The 22,976-nt window shown below is 36.5% G+C and overlaps 1 protein-coding gene across 4 annotated transcripts in view; it reads left to right on the forward strand.

Moving 5' to 3' along the window:
* Positions 1 to 15,960: 15,960 nt before the first annotated feature.
* Positions 15,961 to 22,976, forward strand: part of LOC131063473 (F-box protein At5g52880) — a 34,559-nt gene continuing 27,543 nt past the window's right edge. Inside the window, exons 1-3 of one of the 4 annotated variants that reach the window (XM_057997293.2) lie at positions 15,961 to 16,248; positions 19,837 to 19,962; positions 21,963 to 22,117. In XM_057997293.2, coding sequence (XP_057853276.1) covers positions 16,199 to 16,248; positions 19,837 to 19,962; positions 21,963 to 22,117 — 331 coding nt within the window. In that variant the 5' untranslated portion in view covers positions 15,961 to 16,198. Of the gene's footprint in view, positions 16,249 to 17,488; positions 17,571 to 19,138; positions 19,601 to 19,836; positions 19,963 to 21,962; positions 22,118 to 22,976 lie in introns of those variants that run through there. The other 3 variants (XM_059207801.1, XM_057997294.2, XM_057997292.2) reach the window with 3 other exon arrangements.

The following is a 22,976-nucleotide window of genomic DNA, read 5'->3' on the forward strand; positions in this document are numbered from 1 at the left end:
TACTGTTTATGCATTTTCACATTAATTCCAACACATTTACTCTAATTTCAACAAATTCAATAAATCAATTAAACTCAAGGGAAAGAAGAGGTACATTCAACACCCCTAGAATTAGGCCAATATTCAGATCTCTTAGGCTTAGATCTATCTAGCTCCCATATTTCCCTAATGTAGTGGTCCCTAAGTAAAAAATAGCAGTTTTCATACTTCTAATGGTGAAAACCCTAATTTTTCACCAACTATAATAACAAACTTATAATATTTGATAGGCACCAACCCATAGGAGACACCAATTCCCTAATCCAAAGTACTAAGCACCAAATTAGTTAGAGGCACCAACCTCAAATACAAATAAGAGATACAAACTATATATTATGTGAGCCTTCAAAAATCAACCTTCAACATCTAACTGATATGATTTACATCAAAACCCTCTCTTGGTGTGTATAGGATCTGCAACTTGACTCACACACTTCAACTCATCTCTACTCCTTGTTAAATATATAGCTTGCACTGTAGGTCCTGGGGACAACTGAGAGGGGGGGGGGGGTGAATTAGTTGTCTAATAAATTCAAACCAAAATCTTGTTAACCAACTTATTGCTTAATACCGGTGAGACAGTTAATTGTGCTGGTAAACAGTGTTAACATGAAATGTTGTACCGGTAAGAATTAATGCATGAAACATAAACATAAAGTCATCCACAACACAGGACACAAATATTTGTACGTGGAAAGCCTGTAAGGGGAAAAACCATGGTGGGAAACCTTACCCACAATCAGATGATACTACTGCAGATAGTAAGTGTACAAAGAGGGGTCTGCACATGCAGAAAGGCCAACAGCCTAGAGCTCACTGCTCAAACACAAATGGGAGTCACACTAACTACAGTTGGATGGTTAAATCCAATGAGAATGTACTACACAAAATAGCATCTTCATATGCTAGATTCAGTACTAGTGTAATGTTGATATGCTTCTACAAAAACCTAACTTCACCTTCAAATGATGTCTTCGTGTATATCTCTGCTTGATCTCGCATATACCTTTCTTTAAATCTTTTTCGCATTCCACACTTGATCTTACAAATAAGATCTTACATTTATACCATACCCTAAGACCAATTTTAGTAGGTCGGCTCTAGAAGATATTACAATAAAAACATTTTACAAATAATACAATAACCGATGCAATAACTGATTAAACATGTCGGCTTAATGCATTTACAACAATAATAAATTATCTCCATAGCGTGCCATGCTGATCTAAAAAAGATAAACCTACTGGTGTAACCCTAGATAACCTGGACCTATTTGCCGGTAAAAGCAAATATGCAAATAAGAATATACCAATGATATTACTTCAAGGAAAAGTGTCCACGTGATGTCTTCAACATTACCAAGTGTCTTCCATGTCATTGTAGGTACAGGTGAACATTATATCCTGCTGGTTAACCATATACCGGTGATTGTTTGAACAGTTTACTGATTGCCAGTGAACGTTGTTGGATCTCCAAAGTAGGTGTATTTAGCAGGTGTTGACATCAATGACAAAACCATACCAAAATACCAACATGCACAACTTTTTCCACTTGCGCCAACACCCACACACTAGAATAGAATTGATGAACGCTATATATGTATTTCAGTGTTAATTAAATCTCCATGTCAACCTATAATATGTTTGCAACATCCCCAGGTCGACCAAGAGTGAATTTATTAAACCAAATATGTATTTGGCTTGATTCTAGAGCCAACACGTTACATTGAGAGTAAGAGAACACTATGTGTTACCCAACATGAACTAATTTGGTCCCAAATCTCCTTCACATACTTCCTTTAGCTGGTTCATGTCACCTTCCTCTATCACATCCAATTGGAACATCTGCATAGATAGTCAACTAGCACTATGAAAATTTTGTCACTTCTATAACTTTCTATCTACTTGACCGATTTTACCGAAACTATGAAATGACAAGCTTCATGTTTCACTTTAATTTATTTCCAACCCATTATTCATGAAACCTCAGTGTGGTAGAATGTCATACCAAAAACTATCACAATGCAACTTGGTGCACATATTGTCTCTAAGCCATAGACCTCAAAAACCTTCTATAGATACTTCTAGGCCTCACGAATATGGTAGACAATCAGTAACAACTAATATTGATACATGACAATAATAGTAAGAGATCAATCCAACAATGCTTGAATCAATCCTTCACTATTCTCAAATGTTGTGACATGACATGTTAGAAGTAATTAATGCTACAATAAACTCCTTGATACCTTGATATCAATGACAACGTACAACACTGACAACACCTTTGACATCAATGACAACACTATGTTCAACAATCACTTCTTTTTATACTACTACTAGAACTACAATTACTCTTTTTGGTTATTTTGTGGGAAGGTTCCTCCTTGAAAGTGTTCTTGTAACTAGGTGTCCAAATCTTGGACCCCACATGGGATTAGGCAGGGTGTTTTGCAAAAACTTTCCAAAGGTTTTTATTTTCCACTTTGCAAAAGCTAATCATGCCTAGACTATTCTTACTCAGGGTTCTTGGTAAGTGTCCAATCTTCCTTGTGTTCAAACCTTGGAATCATGGGTGTTTTTTCATGGATGAAAAGTTCCTTCATGCCCTGGAACTTGGATTGGGTTCCTTGGCCTACCTATACCTTTTTGGCACTTTTTGTTCCAAATCGCGGCCTCATTAGGCATTGTAGTTTGTGTTGATTATGAGAAATTTTACTCAACCTGTCCTAATCATCAAGTTTACATACATGTAGACCTCTCAAAAGACCTCAATGAAGCTATGGATATACAAATTGGAGAAACTCATTACTCTTGGAGAATATATTATAGCAACCTCCCAAATACCTATTTTTTATGCCAATCATTTGATCACAAGATTAGGGATTGCCACGAGTTGTCCAGTGCGCTAAGCCAACCCCATAAGATTATTTATGATTGCCATCCCCTTTCAAGGATGGACTAGGATGGTTGATAGTAACAAACTACAAAGGTAAAAATTCCAACACCCCTAAAATAGAGGCTTTTGGGAAAGAAGCTTCAAGTTCTCAAGTTTCAAAAGTTTTCCCTCTTGAGTCGATAAAAGTAGTTTCAACAATGTAGCCTAGAGTGGTTGCTTCCTAACCCTAGGTTAGTCATGGTTGCCACACCTCCCTGCCTATGATCTCCCTACTATGTTCATGAATTTTGAGCTTGGTCTTTGGATTTAGGCATTCTCTACCTTCAGGAGGTCAAATTGTCTAGTTTTTTACTCTCTATTACGTGTCATATAGTTTGGTCAATTGGTTTTGCTTTCTATGCTAACCATGAGGTTATACATGGTGGAAATTGTCACCATTCTCTTACCTACATGGAATCAACTTATAATTGATCATGGATGTGACCATATGAACAAAGTGATTTGTGAAATCATTCTTTTGGAGTAATTAATGTTTATGCCTCCAATGATGTAGTTGAAAGGTATTTCATTTGGCAGTGGATAGTTGATTCAATGCTAGTTTCCACCTAGGTTGTGTATGAGGATTTTAATATGATAGAGTCCCCATGACAAGTGCAAAACCTTACTGATGTGATGGACGATTAGCAAAAGAGAGGCACGGTTTTATATTCATAATGAATTGGTATTTTCGACCCTAACTCCTACTATCATCCAAATAAATCACCTTGGTACATGTGGACCAACTTGTATGCTAGACCTAACAAAGTTCGTGTGGACCAACTTGTATGCTAGACCTAACAAAGTCTTGAAAAGGCTTGTTCATGCCATGATTTTGGCACAATCTTTTTTTATTTTTCTAGTAACTATTCTTTGTTGGTTGAGTTGTTAGTGGATGTTGTCTTGTTAGACTACTTCCCCATATGGTTTCATATTGAATGGCAAATTGTGGCTCCAAAAATAATAGAGGGACAATTCTTTTGTAACACATCTCTTCTTAACCATAAGACCACACTGACTCATATCTAACATGTCTATAAACATGAGGCATGTCCTCTTCAACACACATGCTAGATATAGTGCAGGAATGATGCCATTACTTGTACTACTTTCTTTTTTTTGTATCTTTGGGACACATTTGGATTGCTTTCATTGTCACTCTTATGAAACGATCACTCAGGAGCTCCACCAAGCTACCACCATCTTAGAGGTTCACTCATTTGATCTTGTCACCCAACTCTGCCTTGCTCAACTACACCAGAAAAAGCATATTGCGGATGGTCACATCGCTCATGATGCTCAAATCAAGGTCAGTTTGTACTGAATTAAAATTGGAGATAAGGTTTTAAAAGATTTTTTCCAAGCTTTAAAAGCTCAACATTCTCACCATATATTTGAAGCAATTTTATAATACAACTAAATCCTCCACGAATTACCTAACATTCTTGAAGCCTTTGTTTGCCATTATGAAAAAATTTGTTGTTGCTCAAGAAGATAGCCTTGTGAGATAACATGCCTTGCAAAAATATTTTGACATGGTGCTTAGCCATCTCTTGGCTGATCATTGCATTTTTTGTGATCAACAAGAGAAGCAACCTTTTTCATGACTAATGAAAAAGGACCTTGGCCTCAACAATTTTACTTGTAAATTCTACAAGTCCTTTTGGGACACCATGGATAAAGACCTACATATGGTGTACCTAGAAGCTCTGCACAAGGAATCATTAGAGAATTTGATCAACAAAGATAATATCAAATTCACACCTAAAAGTGGATATTCAGAGGACATCAACAATTAGTGCCATGCTACTTTGTTGAATCTCGCCTACAAGTTCATTGCTTAATATATCATTATCAAGTTGCACTCCTTGTTGCCTTCAATTGTTAGACACGAATAAATATGATTAGTTAAATTTATATATATATCTCTAGGATAATATAATTGTTGTTTGGGAAAAAATGGAATGGGATCATTAATCCCAATATCCATCGATTTATATTAAAATGTATTTTGCTAAAGCTTATGCCTACATTAAGCGGCCCTTCATTCTTTCCATGCTTTAGGCCCTTGGCTTTGGCCCAAGGTTTCTCAAATATGTGTGAATTCTTTTTTCACACGTCTCTTGTATTACCATAGTTGGTCAACAATCATCCTCTTTTGGCCTTTTCCAGTATATTCATCAAGGATGTTTGTTGGCACTTCTTATTGTTGGCAATTGACACTCATCTAGCAAGGGTTTGTGGCATTATGGGTTGTCATTGATGGCAACTCATCATCTTGGGGTAATGGTTTCATTGTTTGGTTTACCGACATGCATTGCTTAATTAATATTGGTATTCACATTGCTTTACACCGACATCGACATTCACTTCATCCTGTTTAAGTCTTCATCCCGATAATGTGTATATAGAACCCAATAATGGATAGGACCCGGCTAAGGAAATATTTTGATCCTGATTATGTCTTCATGGATTTTGATGGTAACGTGTGATGGCCGATATGGTCATTGGATTTATGTTTGATTTTCATTATGTTCTGACAACTGACTTGTATATACTTCTAGTTGAAGCCAACATGGTTAAGTTAGAAGGATATTTAAGCAGATCACCTCAACGATAGATCAGATGTGAGATGGAATGAGAATTTCTGGTTGCGAATATCTCAGTGAGTTTTGATATGCATTTTGGTATGTGATTGGAAGCGATAGTGTGCAGTTTCACTTGCACAATATAACCGGTAGCAGAACAGAGTATCAGAAACCGAAATACAGAGGAGGATATCAGGGCATTCACCAGAACTTATCCGGCATGGTTAGATGCTATTTATAAGTTCATTCGAATTTGTAATCAGTTGTAAATGTTTTGTAAGTCATTGAGACTTCCTATATTTTGTGTTTGAGCAGTGAACTCTAGGCGGTTGGCCTTTCTGCATGTGCAAACCCTCTATGTAATATTTGTATACCTTGATCAAGTATATAAATATTGTGGGTATCAGCTCCACTGTGGGTTTTCCCTTTGCAGGGTTTTCCACATATAAATCTTGGTGTTATGGTGTTGCCTTTCTTTGTGTTATTCAGTGTATGCATTCTAATTTTATTTACTGTTAATCGGTTAATAAGGAATAAGTTCAAAACTAAGTTTACATGTAGAACACTGATTCACCCCCCTCTCAGTGTTCTTGGATTCCAACAATTGGTATCAAAGCTTGGTTCCTCTGAAGAATTTTAACCACTTGAGGAAGATCCAGAATCTGGAATCAATGGAAATTGGTTTGTAGTAGCAACTCAGACTTGCTCTTGAAGATCTTGATAATGAGCAGATGGAGAATATTAAACTGAAAAGTGAACTGAAGCAAGCTACGAAACACATCATTTCATTGCAAGGAAAGCTTTCACCTCTCAAGGCTAATAGGAAGGAACTTTGTGATCAATTGCAAAATCAGAACAGTGATGAGGAAGATGCTATGAAGGATCATTTTAATAAGCTTACTCAGGAGAACATTGTCTTGAAGAATGAGATGCAAACCGTAACCATGAGGATGTGCAGAGAGATTGAGGACAAGAAGAAAAATGAAGAAAACTTAGCTCGAGCATTGAAGGATAGATCTGAGGAATGCAACAGACTGACTCATGAGAATGATATGTTGAAACTTGAGTTGACCTAGTCCCATAACAATGAACAGGAATTTAAAAGACAGATTATTATCATGAGAGATGATTTGGTCATTGCTAATGAGTAAAAAGACAAGTTTTTAGCTAGCTCTGCCAAACTTGATGAAATGCTGAAAAATCAGAGACATGCTAATGATAGAAGAGGTCTTGGTTATGAAGAAGGAGAAATCTCCAATATTGTGCAACAAGATACATCAACCAGACAGAAGCAGAATCATGTCAACTAGAATCAAAAATCACCTATAAGACAACCTAATGCTCACAAATTCAATGGTACTTGCTTTATTTGCAATAAACGTGGTCATATGGCTAGTCAATGCCGAAATAGAAATAATCAAAACAATGCATCATTCATCGGTCTTGGAAATGTAAGATGTCATGCATGTAGTAGATTTGGACATATGGCTAACCAATGCAAATCAAAAGGAAATCAAGAAAATCAAGGAGTTAACAAGGCAATTCAAAAGAATAATATTGTTTGTTATGCATGCAACAAGATTGGGCATATTGCTAAATATTGCAGAAGGAAGAATCCACCGACAACTAATGGAAACATTGATGAGAAGGGTAAGGCAAAAGTGGAAGACATCAAGAAGCAACATGAAATGAGATGGGTGAGAAGAGCTGATAGCCAACCAACGGAACAATCAGTTGAGTCATCAAGTCGTACACCAACAACAGATACAACTGGTAACTAAGGCATTTGGCCTTAGGGGTAGGCAAATCATCGAAGATCATGCAGAGACCCTGTATTAGGTCTGTGGTCAAAAGATTCTGATTTTGGATGGATACTGAGGAGATTTCAGTGGTTTACTAGAATCCACTTGCAGATCATCTAAACCGCTCAAGCTTAACCGACAACATTTATTATAATGGAAAATTAGGGTTAACAGAGATAAAAAGGGAAAGTTAAGTCATTTTCTTCACACAACGGTCGAGTATTCAAGTGAGCAAATTTCCAGAGCATTTCAGAGTTCTTGAGTTCTCGAGAAAGCAATTTCTTTCGAATAATTTGATCTCCCAACAACATTTTCAAGGTATTTTTGTGTTTGCAGAAACCCTAGCTTTCGTGTTTGATTGCAATGGCTTCATCTTCATCCAGCATTGATACTCCCTTGGTGGTCAAGATCAAAAACTGCCCTCGTCCCATTTTCAAGAAGCATTCGTACAAATCCCTTCGGGACGAGCCGTTAGGTGCATTTTCTCAAGTTTATCATGAAGTTCTTCACACAGAGGATATTAGGGCATACATCCATTGCAACATTGAAGAACTTGGCAGATATGAGTTGCCCTGCATCTTCACCGACAACCTAATTTCTGACAACCAACTGAAACTAGAATTTGCACATTTGCAGAGGAAGGGTTTCATGCAGTTTATGAATTTCTCGACTTTTGATGAGGCTAAATGGGTAAGCTATGTCTTGAGCCACATCCATGGAGAATTCATCTGGTTGGACCGGTCGTACAAGATCACTGAAGAAGTTATCAAGAATGTCACATGCCTTCACAAAATTGGTGGTGCTCCCGGTACTCGATGTAAGTTATCTCACACTGAAATGAATAAACTTATCGACGCAACTTTCGATGGAAGATCTATGAGGGTAGATGATGTCAGGGACATAGATGTCAAATTTGTAGCTATGGTTATTGGTTATAAGGTATATCAGTCAAACCGGTTAAACTCGGTAGCTGACAACAATATTTTGGTTGCTTATCAGATGGTAAAGGAGGACGCCCATTATGATCTATGCAACATGATGTTAAAGGAACTCATGAGAAACTTGCAAAAGATCAAGCAAGATAAAAATAACAGTTTCCGGTATGGCTCCTTCATCATTTGCTTGGTATTTTACTTTTTAGGCACTGTACCCCATTTTGGAAAGACTCAGTTGGCTTTTGACTGCCTGGTAGCAACCCAGATTGCTCAAATTTTGGACAAAAAAGGTGATAAGGACAAGAAAGCCAATCTATGGGCATTTTTCAAAACATTTCAGGAGGAAATGAAGAACAGAGCTCGGATTCCTAAGTCTATAGTTGAAAAATATAAAGATGCAATTTGCTTTATGGTAGAAAAGGATGAATGTATGATGGAAGCAGTACAACCTAGGACTATATGGATAATGCCTATGGGTTATGAGGTTTAGGAAGCTACTCTGGATGCTTATGCACAAAACCTTTTGCAGGCATTGATAGACAAAAAGGAAGAAAAATTTGGAGCTGCTAAGGAGAAGGGTCTTAAAGTTCATCAAGAACAGGTAGCTCCGATAATCTAAAAGAAGATGACCCGGTTAGCAGCTGAGACATTGATCAGTGAGGGTGTGGACAGATCCAAGGTTGAGCAACATGTCAAAATTTTGGAAGAACAAAGGAAGAAAGAACTGAAATAGAAAAGGAAAGAGGAAAAGGATGCATGGAAAGAAGCTCAAGCAACACCCAATGTGGTCCCGGTTACACCTGATACATCCAAACAACCGGAAGTTGAGCCTGCTAGTGAGACACCGGTTGGGCCACCCAAGAAGAAATCTAAGGCGACCCTACAATATATGACTCTTTCTTCTGAATCAAAATCTGATACTGAGATCAAGGAGGTTCCTAAGAAGAAAGGAGTTTTTGCTAGAGTGGTAAGAGAGGAGAAAGGAGAACATAAGTCTGAACCGGTCAAGGAGACTCCTTGAAAGCCCAAGATCACCATTGTACATAAGAGGAAACCCAAATCTACCGAGCAAGCTAAACTTGAACCTAAATGGAGAATTGGTAAGAAAAAGATGAATGCTCAGGATTTGATATAATAAATTATAAATGATGGTATTGTAGATAACATTTCTTCAATCTTTGACAATTTTGGTGAGGAGGATAAGAAGCAAATATAAGAGGCCATTCTTTTATATCTTGATTCATTCAATAGGGCATTGATAGAATTAGAAAAGGTTTTGCCTAAGGAGTTATATGACAAATTAGAGGTCAGAAAGCTACATGCTCAGTCTTTGGACAAGCAAATTAAGGAGACTGAATTGGTCAACCTTTATCCCTCAATAACACCTCCAGAAATGGATGACTTAATCAATAAAACTAGATCATTAGAATTCAATCCCAAGTACAAAATAAATAGTCTCATGTTAGACAGACTTGAAGAAATCAGAAAGGAGACAATTGACATATGGGTGAGAGTTCTTTTGGGTCTTGGCTATGAGTTAAGCTCTAGTTTTGTGCAATCTCAAAACATTCAGTTACCTAAGGATAAGGTATTGACAGATAAACCAATTGTAAATACTGAGAAACCGACAAGCACTCAACTAGATACAACTGTACCGGTTACTGAGTCCCATTTTGAAACATAGAACATCCCAGTAGATAATGTACAGATAACAGAGGATTCAGAGGCAGATGCAAATATGGTTATAGGTGCAGAGGATACTCAAATTTTGGGTGAGGCACCAAGTGGTGAAGCCACCGGTGCACAAGAGATAAAGGACACAAAGGTTATCTCTTTGGCTGATAAGGGTGAGGAGACTGTGGTGGATCTCTCTTCCGACTTAGCAATTGACACTTCTGCCATGGCTAAAGGGAATTTATCACAACTCTCTATCAGTTTTGACAAACCCTACCACAGGATGTCACCAACTCAGAAGATTTTGGTAGCGATAGCTCTTCAGGCACAGGCTACACAAGAACTTGCACAGGAAGAATCTAAGGATAGGAAATTGATTGAGCACAATTTTGAAGTTTTGCATCAGTTGGTCCCAGAATTTCATGCATAGGATGGTGCAAGCTCTTCGGGTAGATTGGAGGAAATCATTGACTTTATTCCCAAGCATTGTGATTCTTTATTAAAGATCTCATTAACTCAGTCTAAAGAAGATTTTGTGGCAGCCCAGAAACTAATATTTTTGCACATGATTGAGACGGATAAGGTGAAACTTCATACCTGTTTACAGTCAATTGATGCAGCTTTGGTTGAAGGAGGCACTGTTTACAAGACTTGTCTAGATTTTGACAAATTAACCGACTCCATAGACAAGCAACTGTTAGACTGTAGGTAAAACCTAATTCATATTTCTAACACCTACAACCTGACAGTTAATCTGACAAATTCTTTGGATGGTCCGATTTTGATGGTGATGGATCAAAATTTGAAATTGGAGAAGGATGGGGACACAATAATAAGGAAATCAAATCAGCTCTAGAATCTGATTGGTCCCCAGCTTGATAATCTACTATTTCATAAAATAGAATGTATCTCTGATCTGCAGAAGGAGGATCCCACAACTTCAGATGAGATAGAGTATTATGCCAAAATTTTGAATAGTTTCACCTCTATTCTCGAATCTCTTAATAATGGTTGGGATAATTACTTTTCATTTTTGAAGAAAATGTATGCAGATATTTTGAAGTGTGTATAGAACTGTCTCATGTTCATAACTGTACAGATTTCTTTGTGGGAACCACTTTGTCATTGATGTCAAAGGGGGAGGAATAAGTGAAAATGTATATATTTCTTAGGGGGAGCATCGAATGTAAATATCAAACACATGTACAGATTAGGAGGTTATGGATTTGGTGGCAATTTTCATGGATGATATCATTTTTTACATGAGTGTTGCCATCAATGCCAAAGGGGGAGATTGTTGGAAATTGACACTCATCCGATAAGGGTTTATGGCATTATGGGTTGTCATTGATGACAACTCATCATCTCAGGGTAATGGTTTCATTGTTTAGTTTACCGACATGCATTGCCTAATCGGTATTGGTATTCACATTGCTTTACACCGGCACCAACAACGACATTCACTTCATCTAGGCTAAGTCTTCATCTTGGTAACATGTATATAGAACCCGGTAATGGATAGGACTCGACTAAGAAAATATTTTGATCTTGATTATGTCTTCATGGATTTTGATGGTAATGTGTGATGGCCGACATGGTCATTGGATTTATGTTTTATTTTCATTATGTTCCAGCAGTCGACTTGTATATAATTCTTGTTGAAGCCGACATGGTTAAGTTAGAAGAATATTTAAGTAGATCACCTCAGCGACAAATCAGATGTGAGATGGAATGCAGATTTTTGGTTGCGAATATCTCAGTGAGTTTTGATATGCATTTTGGTATGCGATCAAAAGCGATAGTGTGCAGTTTCACTTGCACAACATAACCGGTAGCAGAACAGAGTATTGGAAACCAAAATACAGAGGAGGATATCATAGCATTCTATGGAACTTATCCAACATGGTCAGATGCTATTTATAAGTTCATTCTCATTTGTAATCACTTGTAAATGTTTTGTAAGTCAGTGAGACTTCCTATATTTTGTGTTTGAGCAATGAGCTCTAGGCGGTTGGCCTTTCTGCATGTGCAGACCCTCTATGTAATATTTGTAGACCTTGATAAAGTATATAGATATTGTGGGTATTAGCCCCACCATGGTTTTTCCCTTTGCAGGGTTCTCCACATATAAATCTTGGTGTTATGGTGTTGCCTTTATTTGTGTTATTCAATGTATGCATTCTAATTTTATTTATTGTTAACTGATTAATAAGGAATAAGTTCAAAACTAAGTTTACCGGTAGAACACTGATTCACCCTCCCCTCTCAGTGTTCTTGGATTCCAACACTTATCTCTTTATGTATTGGCCACTGAAGTATTTCGTTATTTACTCACCCATGTTCTATTATAGTCTCATGTCAAAGGGATCTCTCTACCTTACACAACTCAATAGTTGGTTATTCGTCACTTCAATGATGATTCCTTTCTCACTCTTTATGAGGATGAGGAGAACATCCACCAAGCTCTTCTTTTCTTTGATACTTTTTTCCAAGTGTCAAGTTCAGTATCTAGTGACACAAGACCCTCTTTACAAACAATCTTTGCTCACCAAGTGTGCCTACTTGGCTTCTTACTATTGGATATGGATTGACCATGACGAAATGTTTATATTCCTGGTTATCCCTTTTGCTTTTCATGTCAATTCCATTGAGTTATGGGTTGTTGTTTTGACAAGGGTCAATAAGAAGCTTCAGTATTGGATTACCAAGCCTCTCTCTTTGGCTTATAAATTTTTTAGGCCAATTAATTTTTTTTGGTTTCCATTCATGTTTATTACTCTTCATGTTGGGTACCTTTCAAGGCATCTTATTTGAATGTGGGAAAACTCTTTAGAGATTTCCTTTGGGCTTCTTGTGACGACAATCATGGCTTTCACTACTAGGTTTGGGAATTCTGTTGTTTATCACGTGATTTTGGCAATATGGGATTTCTCTCTATTCATTGATAGGGTTTGGCCCTTTGTGAGAAATGGATAATCAATACACTCAGTGAAAATGAAGCCTAGAAAATTTGGCTCACCATGGCATCTACTTTAGCTTTCCTCTATGGGTGTCTAACCTAGAAAAGCCTTAACTTTGGAACGATTCTCATTATGAAATAATCTATTCAAATCCATGGGACTTTTGTCATCAATAACATTTGTAAAGCTTGGGAGATGATTAAACCCTAGCTATTTTGGAATGAAGATGGTTTTTGTGATGGGTTAACCGTCCATCAACGAATAATCTATTTGGTGGTCTCAACTCTTCAACATTCAAGGGAGGCCTTTGGACCTCTCCCCTTTGACTAAAGCCTTGCATTTTTTTAAAAGACACATCACACATTTGACAAATCTTCTGCCCACCACTAATAATTTTCTCTCTTGGCCTAATTTTAAAGATAAATTTAGACTCTTGGCCTGGGTTCAACCTATTCACCAATTGATTAAGGACTCCATTTCCTCCTTTAGCTCTCCATAAAATGGGAGTTCAAAGTTTTAGATTGTTTTGGAAATATTGTAAATGGTATCTAGACACTCCTTTTCAGAGCTATAAACTAAGGGCATTTATTGGCTTTCTCCTCATGTTCCTATGATAGATCAACTCGATACTTGCCAGCAATTGCTGCAGACAACTAAAATTGTCCTATCCTAATTAAATAAATATTTTATCTTGAGCCTTCTACTAATTAAATCACTTATTTAATTAATTCATTTATCCTCTTCCAGTCTTTCCCTATTTAAATAAATATTTTTTATTTAATCTATCCTTTCCCTAAATTAAATAAATATTTTTATTTATTTAATTGATCCCACTTATTCTATTAATTAAATAGATCTTCATTTATTTGATTAATTCATTAGCTTTTTCCCTCCATGACACTTGCCATTCATCTCTTAATTTACCTTTAACCCTCTCTCTAATATTTTATCATTTTCTATGCCTACCCTTTAATCTTAGTTGACCATTTATCCTTACACCTCTTAATCCTATCTCTCCATTTCTAGGGCACTCTCTATAAAAGAGGATCCTTTCATCCTTTCATCCTTATCAATCCCTAATTTCCTAATGCTCATGCGAATTTTCATAGTGAGCAATCACTCAAGCGACTACACAACCACAATCGATCTTTTGTTGAGCTCTTGTGCACAATACAAAATCCGAGAGCAATAATATCAAAGCAAGATTAATGGAGATATGAAACAATGGAGATCAAACCCTAATGAGCATATGAATAGTATAATCTTTCTATTTTGAGGTTTGCGTGTTTTAGGTTCTTCATTGGTGTATGGCGGATTTTAATTGTAGAACTAGGGTTTTATGTGGTTGGATCTTTATTTGGTTTTACAATAGTTTAGCATCTTGATTTCATCGTATACAGTTGCAATCCTCCGAGGCAAGCTACTGCTAAGCCTAAGTTGGCCTAAATATTTGCCTTGTGCCTTTTATACCAAGGCTTTCCTATGGGGATTCGATTAATGCACATGTCAATCCCTCCTCCCAATCACCCATTCTATGGCCAAATTGAATAATTAAATCCCTTATTAAGGTTTTGTCCTTGGACTCAACAAGCTTGGAACTGGATCCATGAATTTTTCAAGCCACTTTGTCCTAGTCTCTTCTTGTGGCACATGGTTCTTCTTGGAGATTAGCTAAACCTCCCTCACAAGTTCACTCAAATATGACACATTTTAAGAGTGAAAATTCTCTTTAGTATTTAGAAGATTATAAATGTAGCTTTATTTAATAACACTACTTTAGATAAGCACTTGTCTTTACTCACCAAAGCTATAATTTTTTCTAATGTGCTAATGTAGATTCAAGTGCAAGCTAGCAAAGTTATGCTTGAGGTGGCTCATTTATGGGAGCTCCTCAACTACTAGGAAAATGCTCCTCGCACTATTGTTTGGGTTCCTCCCAACCTCGTCACTCCTCATGGGCATTGACATGGTTGTAGTTACTCTTCCAGGTAGGACAATTATTTGGGTGACTATAGCTCCCATGGTTTTGCTTAGAATCCTCAAGACTCAACAACTCGTGGAGGATTGTTGGAGCCTTCTTGCCTATTGTCCCCTCTATGAGACAATTGTTGGCCTAACACCAACAAGTTTCTCCTTATGCCTCTTGCAGTCTCTTCGGTCCACCAACAACCACCACAAGATTAAAAATGTTGAAGACAATGCTCTCACCGGTGGGAGTCCATTAAAGACTCCACCCCTAGGGATGTTCGAGTGGAACTAGATGACAATGTTCCTCTGCCACCTTTAGAAGTGGCTTTAGTAGCACAAGTTCATGCTAGCTTGACTCGTTTGTTTTGACATTTTCAAGGCTAGGCACTTATGTTAAGATTTTCATGGATGTGCCTTTCTACTAGCTTAACCTTTTTTGTGAATATTGTAATATTTTTTTATTAATGTAAATTTTAAAGACATACATGCATGTATGCATATATGTCTATGTCTATACATATGCACACAAATACATATATACATGTACACATATACACACACCCATATACATACATACATACATACATACATACATACAAACAAATGCATATGTATGCACACATACTAATAGTATTTTAAAAGTATTCACAATTCAATGCTCACAAATAATTTATTGTATTTATATTTGTATTTGTTATTAATTTATTATTAAAATTTGATAAAATAAAATAATTAAATTGTTATTATTTTTTATTATAATATGCCCTTAGCATTTATGAATTCAAAATTATTTACCACTTCTAATTTTTAAAATTAGTCCAATCAAACCTCCATGTAAATACTTTAAAAATATTCCTCCATTTGTATAACTCACATATATATATATCTACAAAGCCTTCTCACCAATAAAATTACTCCACTCTACAATAAAAAAATCCATATAATCCTCAGCCTATATATATAAAATACTTGAAAAGTCCACAAACCCTTCTCACCAATAAAATTTCTCTACTTTACTATAAAAAAATCCCTAAAATAGTCAGTATCGTCCATCTCCCTTAACATTTACCTTGTGAGTAGCATAAGATATACTTTGATGTCAACAATTGTTCGCCAAAAAGCTGCATAGCAATAAAAACTTCAAATCACGTCTTTAATCATACCTTTCTTTCCATACACCCTTATTGCAGAATCTATATTAACAATTACGTCAGCATAACTTACCCCATATAAAAAACTAATCTATTTGAATTCTAAACCACCGGAATTTGCCAAAAAAATAGGAAATTAACCTCCAGATGTTGCAGAGCTACGAGGAATTAGAGCTCAGAGTCGCACTTTCTCGCAGGTACTTTTACTCTCTTCATTGCCACCATTTTTTTAATTCATTTTTTCAAAGGGTTTTCAGATGCTTGTGCAATTTTGCTATGTTTTTGAAGATAGTTTAAATATTCGGTCGGTTTGCGCTTTACTGGGGCACATTTTACAATTTAGCTAACAATGAAGGTTTTCAAACGGCTCGTACGTTTTCAATAAGTTCGCTAAATTTTCTGACAATTTGCTGTTTACAGGGATATTCTTTTGGAGTTTCAGGTTAAATTTTGAAAATTAGTTGTTGTTTTTCATTTTCTTCGGTGTTTTTCCGTTTGCTGCTCGCTATTCTGTTTTTCCCTGCGGAATTTGGGAGTACATGTAAGTCTTTTATTTCTGGGGCGATGGCGGCGTAAGTTTCGATCTGTTTCTCTGATAGGGAACTTTTATTTAATTTTTTTTTTTTTTAAAGAATGTTTTTATGTTTATCAGTTTTATTATTCAAAATTCTCGGGTTTCTTTGTTTGTCAGTTTTTTTTAAATTTAAATTTTTTTAGGGCTGCTCTCAATTTCAATTTGCATTTTCCTCATCATTTTTTTTTTTTGATTTCCAAGATTTTGGGAAATGTGGTATATTACATCTAACACCATAAAGCATGTGCCATTCTTTAAGGGCTTTAACGTGGGCCACATTTCTCTTTACCTCCATACCGCAATAAACTTGCATTATATTGCAATGTAAACAATGTTTTATACACCAGAGATATGTTGAGGGTTAATGTTAATAGTTAAAGGTCTTCTTTCTAGTTTTTTATTTGTTTTAAATATACTGTTGTAATTTTTCCACCGTCCATGATCATTCGTCAGCCATCTCAAGTCAAATTTCTATTATTGTGGCAAAGTTATTGTTGTGGAGAAAAACAACTAGGCAATATCTTAAAAATTCTACCTGGGAAAACTCAGATCCAAAACTCAAGTATTGAGATTTCCACATTTCATAATTTACTTGATATTGCTTCTGGATTAGACTGTGTTTGAATTTTTTAATCAACATTTCAGATCACACTCTATGATCCATCACCAGAATAATAGAGAGATAGGAGAGACAAAATATGACTAGTTGCAGACTAGAACCAAGACTAGTTATATTTTGTCTCTCTTAGCTCTCTATTATCCTGATGATGGATCATGGAATGTGATCCAAAATGTTGACTAAAAAAGTCATGCACAGTCTAATCCAGAAACAATAGCAAGTAACAATATATTATTAATCCTCATCTGCTTAAAATTTCAGAAGTTGTTGAGATGATTTTAGCAATGGCAGATCCATTTTCCTTTTCCATGGATTGCTGTTGTAATGTGAGCTCAATTTCAGGAACAATTTCAGTATCATTCAATTGGTTTCATGTAGGGAGAATTTTGAGTAGGCACATTTATTAGAATTTTATCAATAGAGAATTCTCAAATTGTGTAGTTTGGAATTAATCTTAAAGTTTTTTTTTCACTGAACTTAGTATATTATGCAAATAGTTTGCAATTTATCAAAAGAAAAAGAATTTGAGGCAGATCTTTATTTTTAAATGCTGGCTACTTTTTCTTAAATGAGAAAAATACTCAGTTTGCAAATATTCACCACCAATTTTTTTCCATGTGTTCTTGTTTGTCTGCTCTTTTTAGCATCTTCTAGGGCCATTTAATAAGTTTCAAGTAAGTTCCATGTTTCTGGGTACAGATTTTTTTTTGATTGGTAATAATAGTTTCTTTTATTAATATAAAGTATAGAAATTACAAAGTTTGCATAATTCGACCAAAAATGACTGGCCATTGTGGCAAAAAACCAGTGCCTTCCACCGCACAGACATCATCACCCCGGAAAACCAAAATACCTTGTAACAACTCGTGCTGATTACAAATGACAAGCATAGACAGAAACCCAACCACCCATGCAAACCCTACCAACTACCCCTTATAACCTCCAATTACATCGGGGAACAAAAAAACAAAACCCCCGTATCACCAGACTCAAAATTTCACCAGATCCTTGCAACACACGAAACTAAACAAACACCATTACCCGAAAGCAAAAAAGAGGAAGACCAAAAGCCACTTACTTCATGCTCAAAGTCTCCTCACCTGTGTTCTGCCGCTTCACCTTCGCCACCCTTCCTTGCCTCGGGCCCCGTATCCCTTTGCCTTTCGCTTTTTCGTCAGCCACCATCGCACCACCTGCCATAGCCTCTCTCTATCTGAGGTAGGTCTTCAGTGATACCAGCCGATGAGAGCCTTTGCTCACCGTTCATCTCGATTGCATTTTGTGGGCCAGCAGATAAATGGGACCAATTCATACACCTCCGTTGCGTTTGGGTTCTCAAATCCTTCGCTCACATCAAACCCTGCCCTTGGGACCGCCCACTTCAGAATGGAATCCATCCCAATTAGCCACTCATCATCCACGATTGCTTGTACCACCCATTTGACGTTCTCCGTTCACTCACCCAGTTCCAGCCCCCACGCAACGACCATCGTCACAAAGTCCATATTGGACCTGTAACAGTTTATTGCCTAAAGAAAAACTTCTTCCAGTAATGCCTCTATCACCTGCACAAATTCGTCATCCCCAAACTTGAAGAGACCCTTCAAGCGCTTCGCAGAGGCCAAACCAAAGAAAGCTGCTTGAGGCTGCGATGTCACCAAGGGGAAATTGGCCTCCATTATCTCCGCTTAGTGGGAAATACTCAGCTACAGTCTGCAGAAAATGACAGTCAGCGTCCCCTTTTAATGCCACCTCAAGTCCCCTGTCCCATCAAATGTGGCATTCATTCATCTGTGTGCCAAGAGTCTCAGTTTTTGAGGATGAGAGTACGAAAATTCTCGATTCTCAATTCACCCACATCATCAAAAGATAATGCCCATTTCGAAAGAGTATCCACTTCCTGATTTCCGGTATGATGGATGTGGCTGATTTGGAAGCTTTGTAAAGTTGTCAATTCATTATGAATTGCAAGGATGTACTTCTTCAAATGTCAAGCCTGCACTTCCCCAGAAATGATTGCATTAATGATGATTAATGAGTTGCCCTCCAAATGTATTTTTGATAATCCCAGACGTTTCCCAAAATATAATTGCTTGGAGGGCCGCCGTTGCCTCTATCACATTGTTTGTACCATCTTTTAATTTTTTTGCACCCATAGCAATAATACTCCCTGTCCAGTCCCTTGCCACAAAACCAATGCCGGAAGGGCTCGGATTGCCCTTGGATGCACCATCAAAATTAATTTTATGTCAACCTTCCTCCGGTGTTTTCCAAGAGACCCCCAAAGATCTATTCATATCTGGATTAACCCGATCAAGCCCATTCACGGTCCTGGGTACAGATTTTATTGTTTCAGGTTAATTTTCTGGTTTCACTTTTCTGTGACAGACTAATTTTCTCATTGTTTGATATTTCTCATCTCTTTCAAATTGCATCTGTGGCCTGTTTTAACCTTCATAAATGAATTTCTGTATAACAAATAAATTTAATGGTTTAGTAGAATTCTATTTCTTTTTAGCAATGTGAATAACCTTAGCGAAATTTGTATTGATTTTCATACTCAAATTTAGTATTTATAAATTAATATCACAGATGGGACTATGTTGAAGCATGCAAAGAATTGGCTGTCATCTTGAGAGGAGCATATAGTAAGGTGCCCAAGAACTTGCAAGCCTTAATGTTCCAGGATACACTTGCTGCATTCCGTCTTTTACCTGGGTATGAATATTTTCGGTCCATGTTTGGTTTTATGCATTAATGTATCCATGAATATAGTACTTTTGAAACATTATTTTGTTTCTATATTCTTTCAGTATGCCTTATGGGTCAAAATTATTGAATTATGATTTGTTGCTTACAATGTTTCTGGATTTAACCGTGTCAAGATTTTTAACATCAATTTTCAGATCACACTTTGTGATCCATCACTAGGAAGAAGAAACACTTAAGATACATCGTAGACAATGCTCCTTAAAAGGAGGGAGAACTAGAAAGGCTAGGACGGAAAACAAGAAAATGGGAAGTACAATGACACGAAAAAGAGGACATAAAAGTGAGCAACACCAAACACATAAAAAGTTAAAAAACTATAGAGAGGTTAAAGAGAAACCATGAGAAATAAACTGAAAAGGGGGAAAAGTAAAGAAAAAAAAGGAACCAATTATGAAAGAAAAACCAAGAGGCAATAAGATAATTCTAAAAATTATCAACCCAATAATAAAGATATTATAAAAAGGTTTAGAATTAAGGAGATAGGAAATATAAACCTGACACGAATATGGGAAAAGGACAAAGCAGGGTGAGTAGGGGGGCAGGCCAAAAGGAAAGGAAGGGGAGATAGAAGAACAAGAGTCAGGAAGCAGATGAGTTTTTTAGGGAGGCAAGTGTGGGATGCCAAGTCCAATTTAAGTCCCATCCCTCGTCTTGGTTTAAGTTAGTGGGGTGGTTTCTAATTTCAATCGCTGCTTGTATTCTTCTTTTGAAATATTTATCTTCTTTGGCTAGGGCTTAAGCCTCTAAGCAAATGTGGTGTTTGGATTCGGAGGAGTGTTCTGCAATGGCAGATTTTTATACTCGATTGTTTGTGCCCCTTGATCCTTGTGCTAATAGACTGTCTAGTATTCCCAATACAAGAACTCCCATAGGAATAGACAATATTATACTCTTGAATTTAGACAATGTTATTTGGAGGCTTAGGTTAAAGGAACGAGACTTTCTCGTTATAGTCCTTTTTGTAAATGCATTTTTAGCGAATTTAAAGTAAAATATCCATTTCTAAATCTAGATATAGGCTTTACCAATCCGCTCCATTCACCCATGTGGTCTCTTGGCACAAGCATTCTGTAACATTTATTGTGGTTAAAAAAAAGGTTCTTATCAAGGTTTTAGAAGTTAAAGTTTGATTGTTAGCCCTTAGGAGGGAGAGCTCTGTGTGATAGCCTTGGGGGATTAATAACTAAGCAGGAAATTGTAATTACTTTTGCACGTTCAGAAGGAATTTCTTCAAGTCTTCATTTCCATGTATTTGTATATCTCCATGATAATTAGTTTTATTTGATGATTATCTCAACCATGCGATATATTTTCTCTCTACTTTTTGGTTATAGTCCTTTTTGTATATGCATTTTAAGCCAATTATATAAAGTAAAATGGTCATTTCTAAATCTAGCTGTAGGCTTTATCAAGCCGCCCCATTTTACCATGTGTTTTCTTGGCTCAAGCATTGTGTAAAATTTATTGTGGTTTTAAAAAAGGTTTCAATCAAAGTGTTAGAAGGTCAAGTGTGATTGCTAGCCCACAGGAGGGAGAGCTCTGTGTGATGGCCCTGGTGGATTTATACCAAGCAAGGGATTGTAACTAGTGTTATACATTTCAAAAAAAATTCTTTTAAGTTTTCATTTCCAATGTATTTGTATATTTCTATGATGATGTAACTATGAGTGCTACTTAAGAAAATAAATAATCACATCCCTGAAAAACCAGAATTGCATAACCTGACATGAGGGAAGTTTGTTAAAGCAGCATTTTTGAAAGGAGGAACAAGTGATGATGAAATAATAGAGCTCTAAAAGATGTTACTTTTAATATAGGAGAAAACCTTTATAGATGAGTGATAAGGCTCAAGCTTAGAAATCTAGAATAAGCATACTGATCAATTTTAATAAATTGGATGTAATTTTTCTCTTTAAAATGATAATAACATTGTTTGAATGTTACAGAGCAGATACAAGTCAAAGGATCTTGGCTGCAAATCTCTTACTTCAAGCAGCAGAAGCTTCTCTTCCAAAACAGAAAAAGGCATTAGCAATTACTGAGTTCAAACATGCAGCAGTTGCACTACGGCGGCACTCCAAATTCAGGCATCAAGAAGCAGGTACTTCTTGGTCAATTGACTAATGCTTCTAAGTTGAAAATTTGTTAAATCTAGATAATTTATACATTTTCCTTTGGGTAGATGGACGTTTGATTTTGCATAGAGTTGCTACTTGAAGAGCTAGTATCTATTGATAAAGTTTTTTGTGTTGTTTACTCTTGCTGTGACAATGTCAGGTTTGTTGAAAAAGATACTTAGGTTTTCTTTGAATTAATGTTGCAGGACAAAGAACATGGAATTTTTTTTTAAAGAAAAGATTATTTAAGTTTTATGGATCGGGGAAGCAATGCAGCATCATGGATAATCCAATTAGGCTAATCACGAGACTAGATAATACTAAGATAAGCTCCTAAAAACATGAAGAATAGAACTATCTTTTCTGCTTTTGAAGGCTGCAAGCATATAAGATAGAGTAGAAGACTAGATAATCCTAAGAGGTTAGACACTGCAATCTTAAAGGAAACTTTGATTGTTAGCTTTCTTGAGATAACCAAAAAGACAGTCTCTAGGCTCAAGGACTCAAGAACTCAAAAAGATCAGGTGTCTGGAAAAGTTAAAAACCAGTAGACATCTCATCAAAGAAGGTGATACATAACACCCTATGTGATCCCAGGGCTCAATGACTCCTCTGAAACAATGCTCACCTTGTGTCCTTTTATATAATCCCAATTTTGGATGACCTGAGGTTCAGATCAACTGTAACTTGAAACTACGTATTTGAAGAGGACAAGATTGTGGTAGTTGGACAGTGTTTTTGATGGAGGTAGTGATCAATAAAATTTGTGAAGACTATGCTGGCTTCAAATTTCCAAGACAAGCCATTTGTGAATTCATTGAATGATTACTATAATTTGACATA

The sequence above is a fragment of the Cryptomeria japonica genome, chromosome 7 (genome assembly GCF_030272615.1).
Source record: "Cryptomeria japonica chromosome 7, Sugi_1.0, whole genome shotgun sequence".
NCBI classification, from domain to species: domain Eukaryota; kingdom Viridiplantae; phylum Streptophyta; class Pinopsida; order Cupressales; family Cupressaceae; genus Cryptomeria; species Cryptomeria japonica.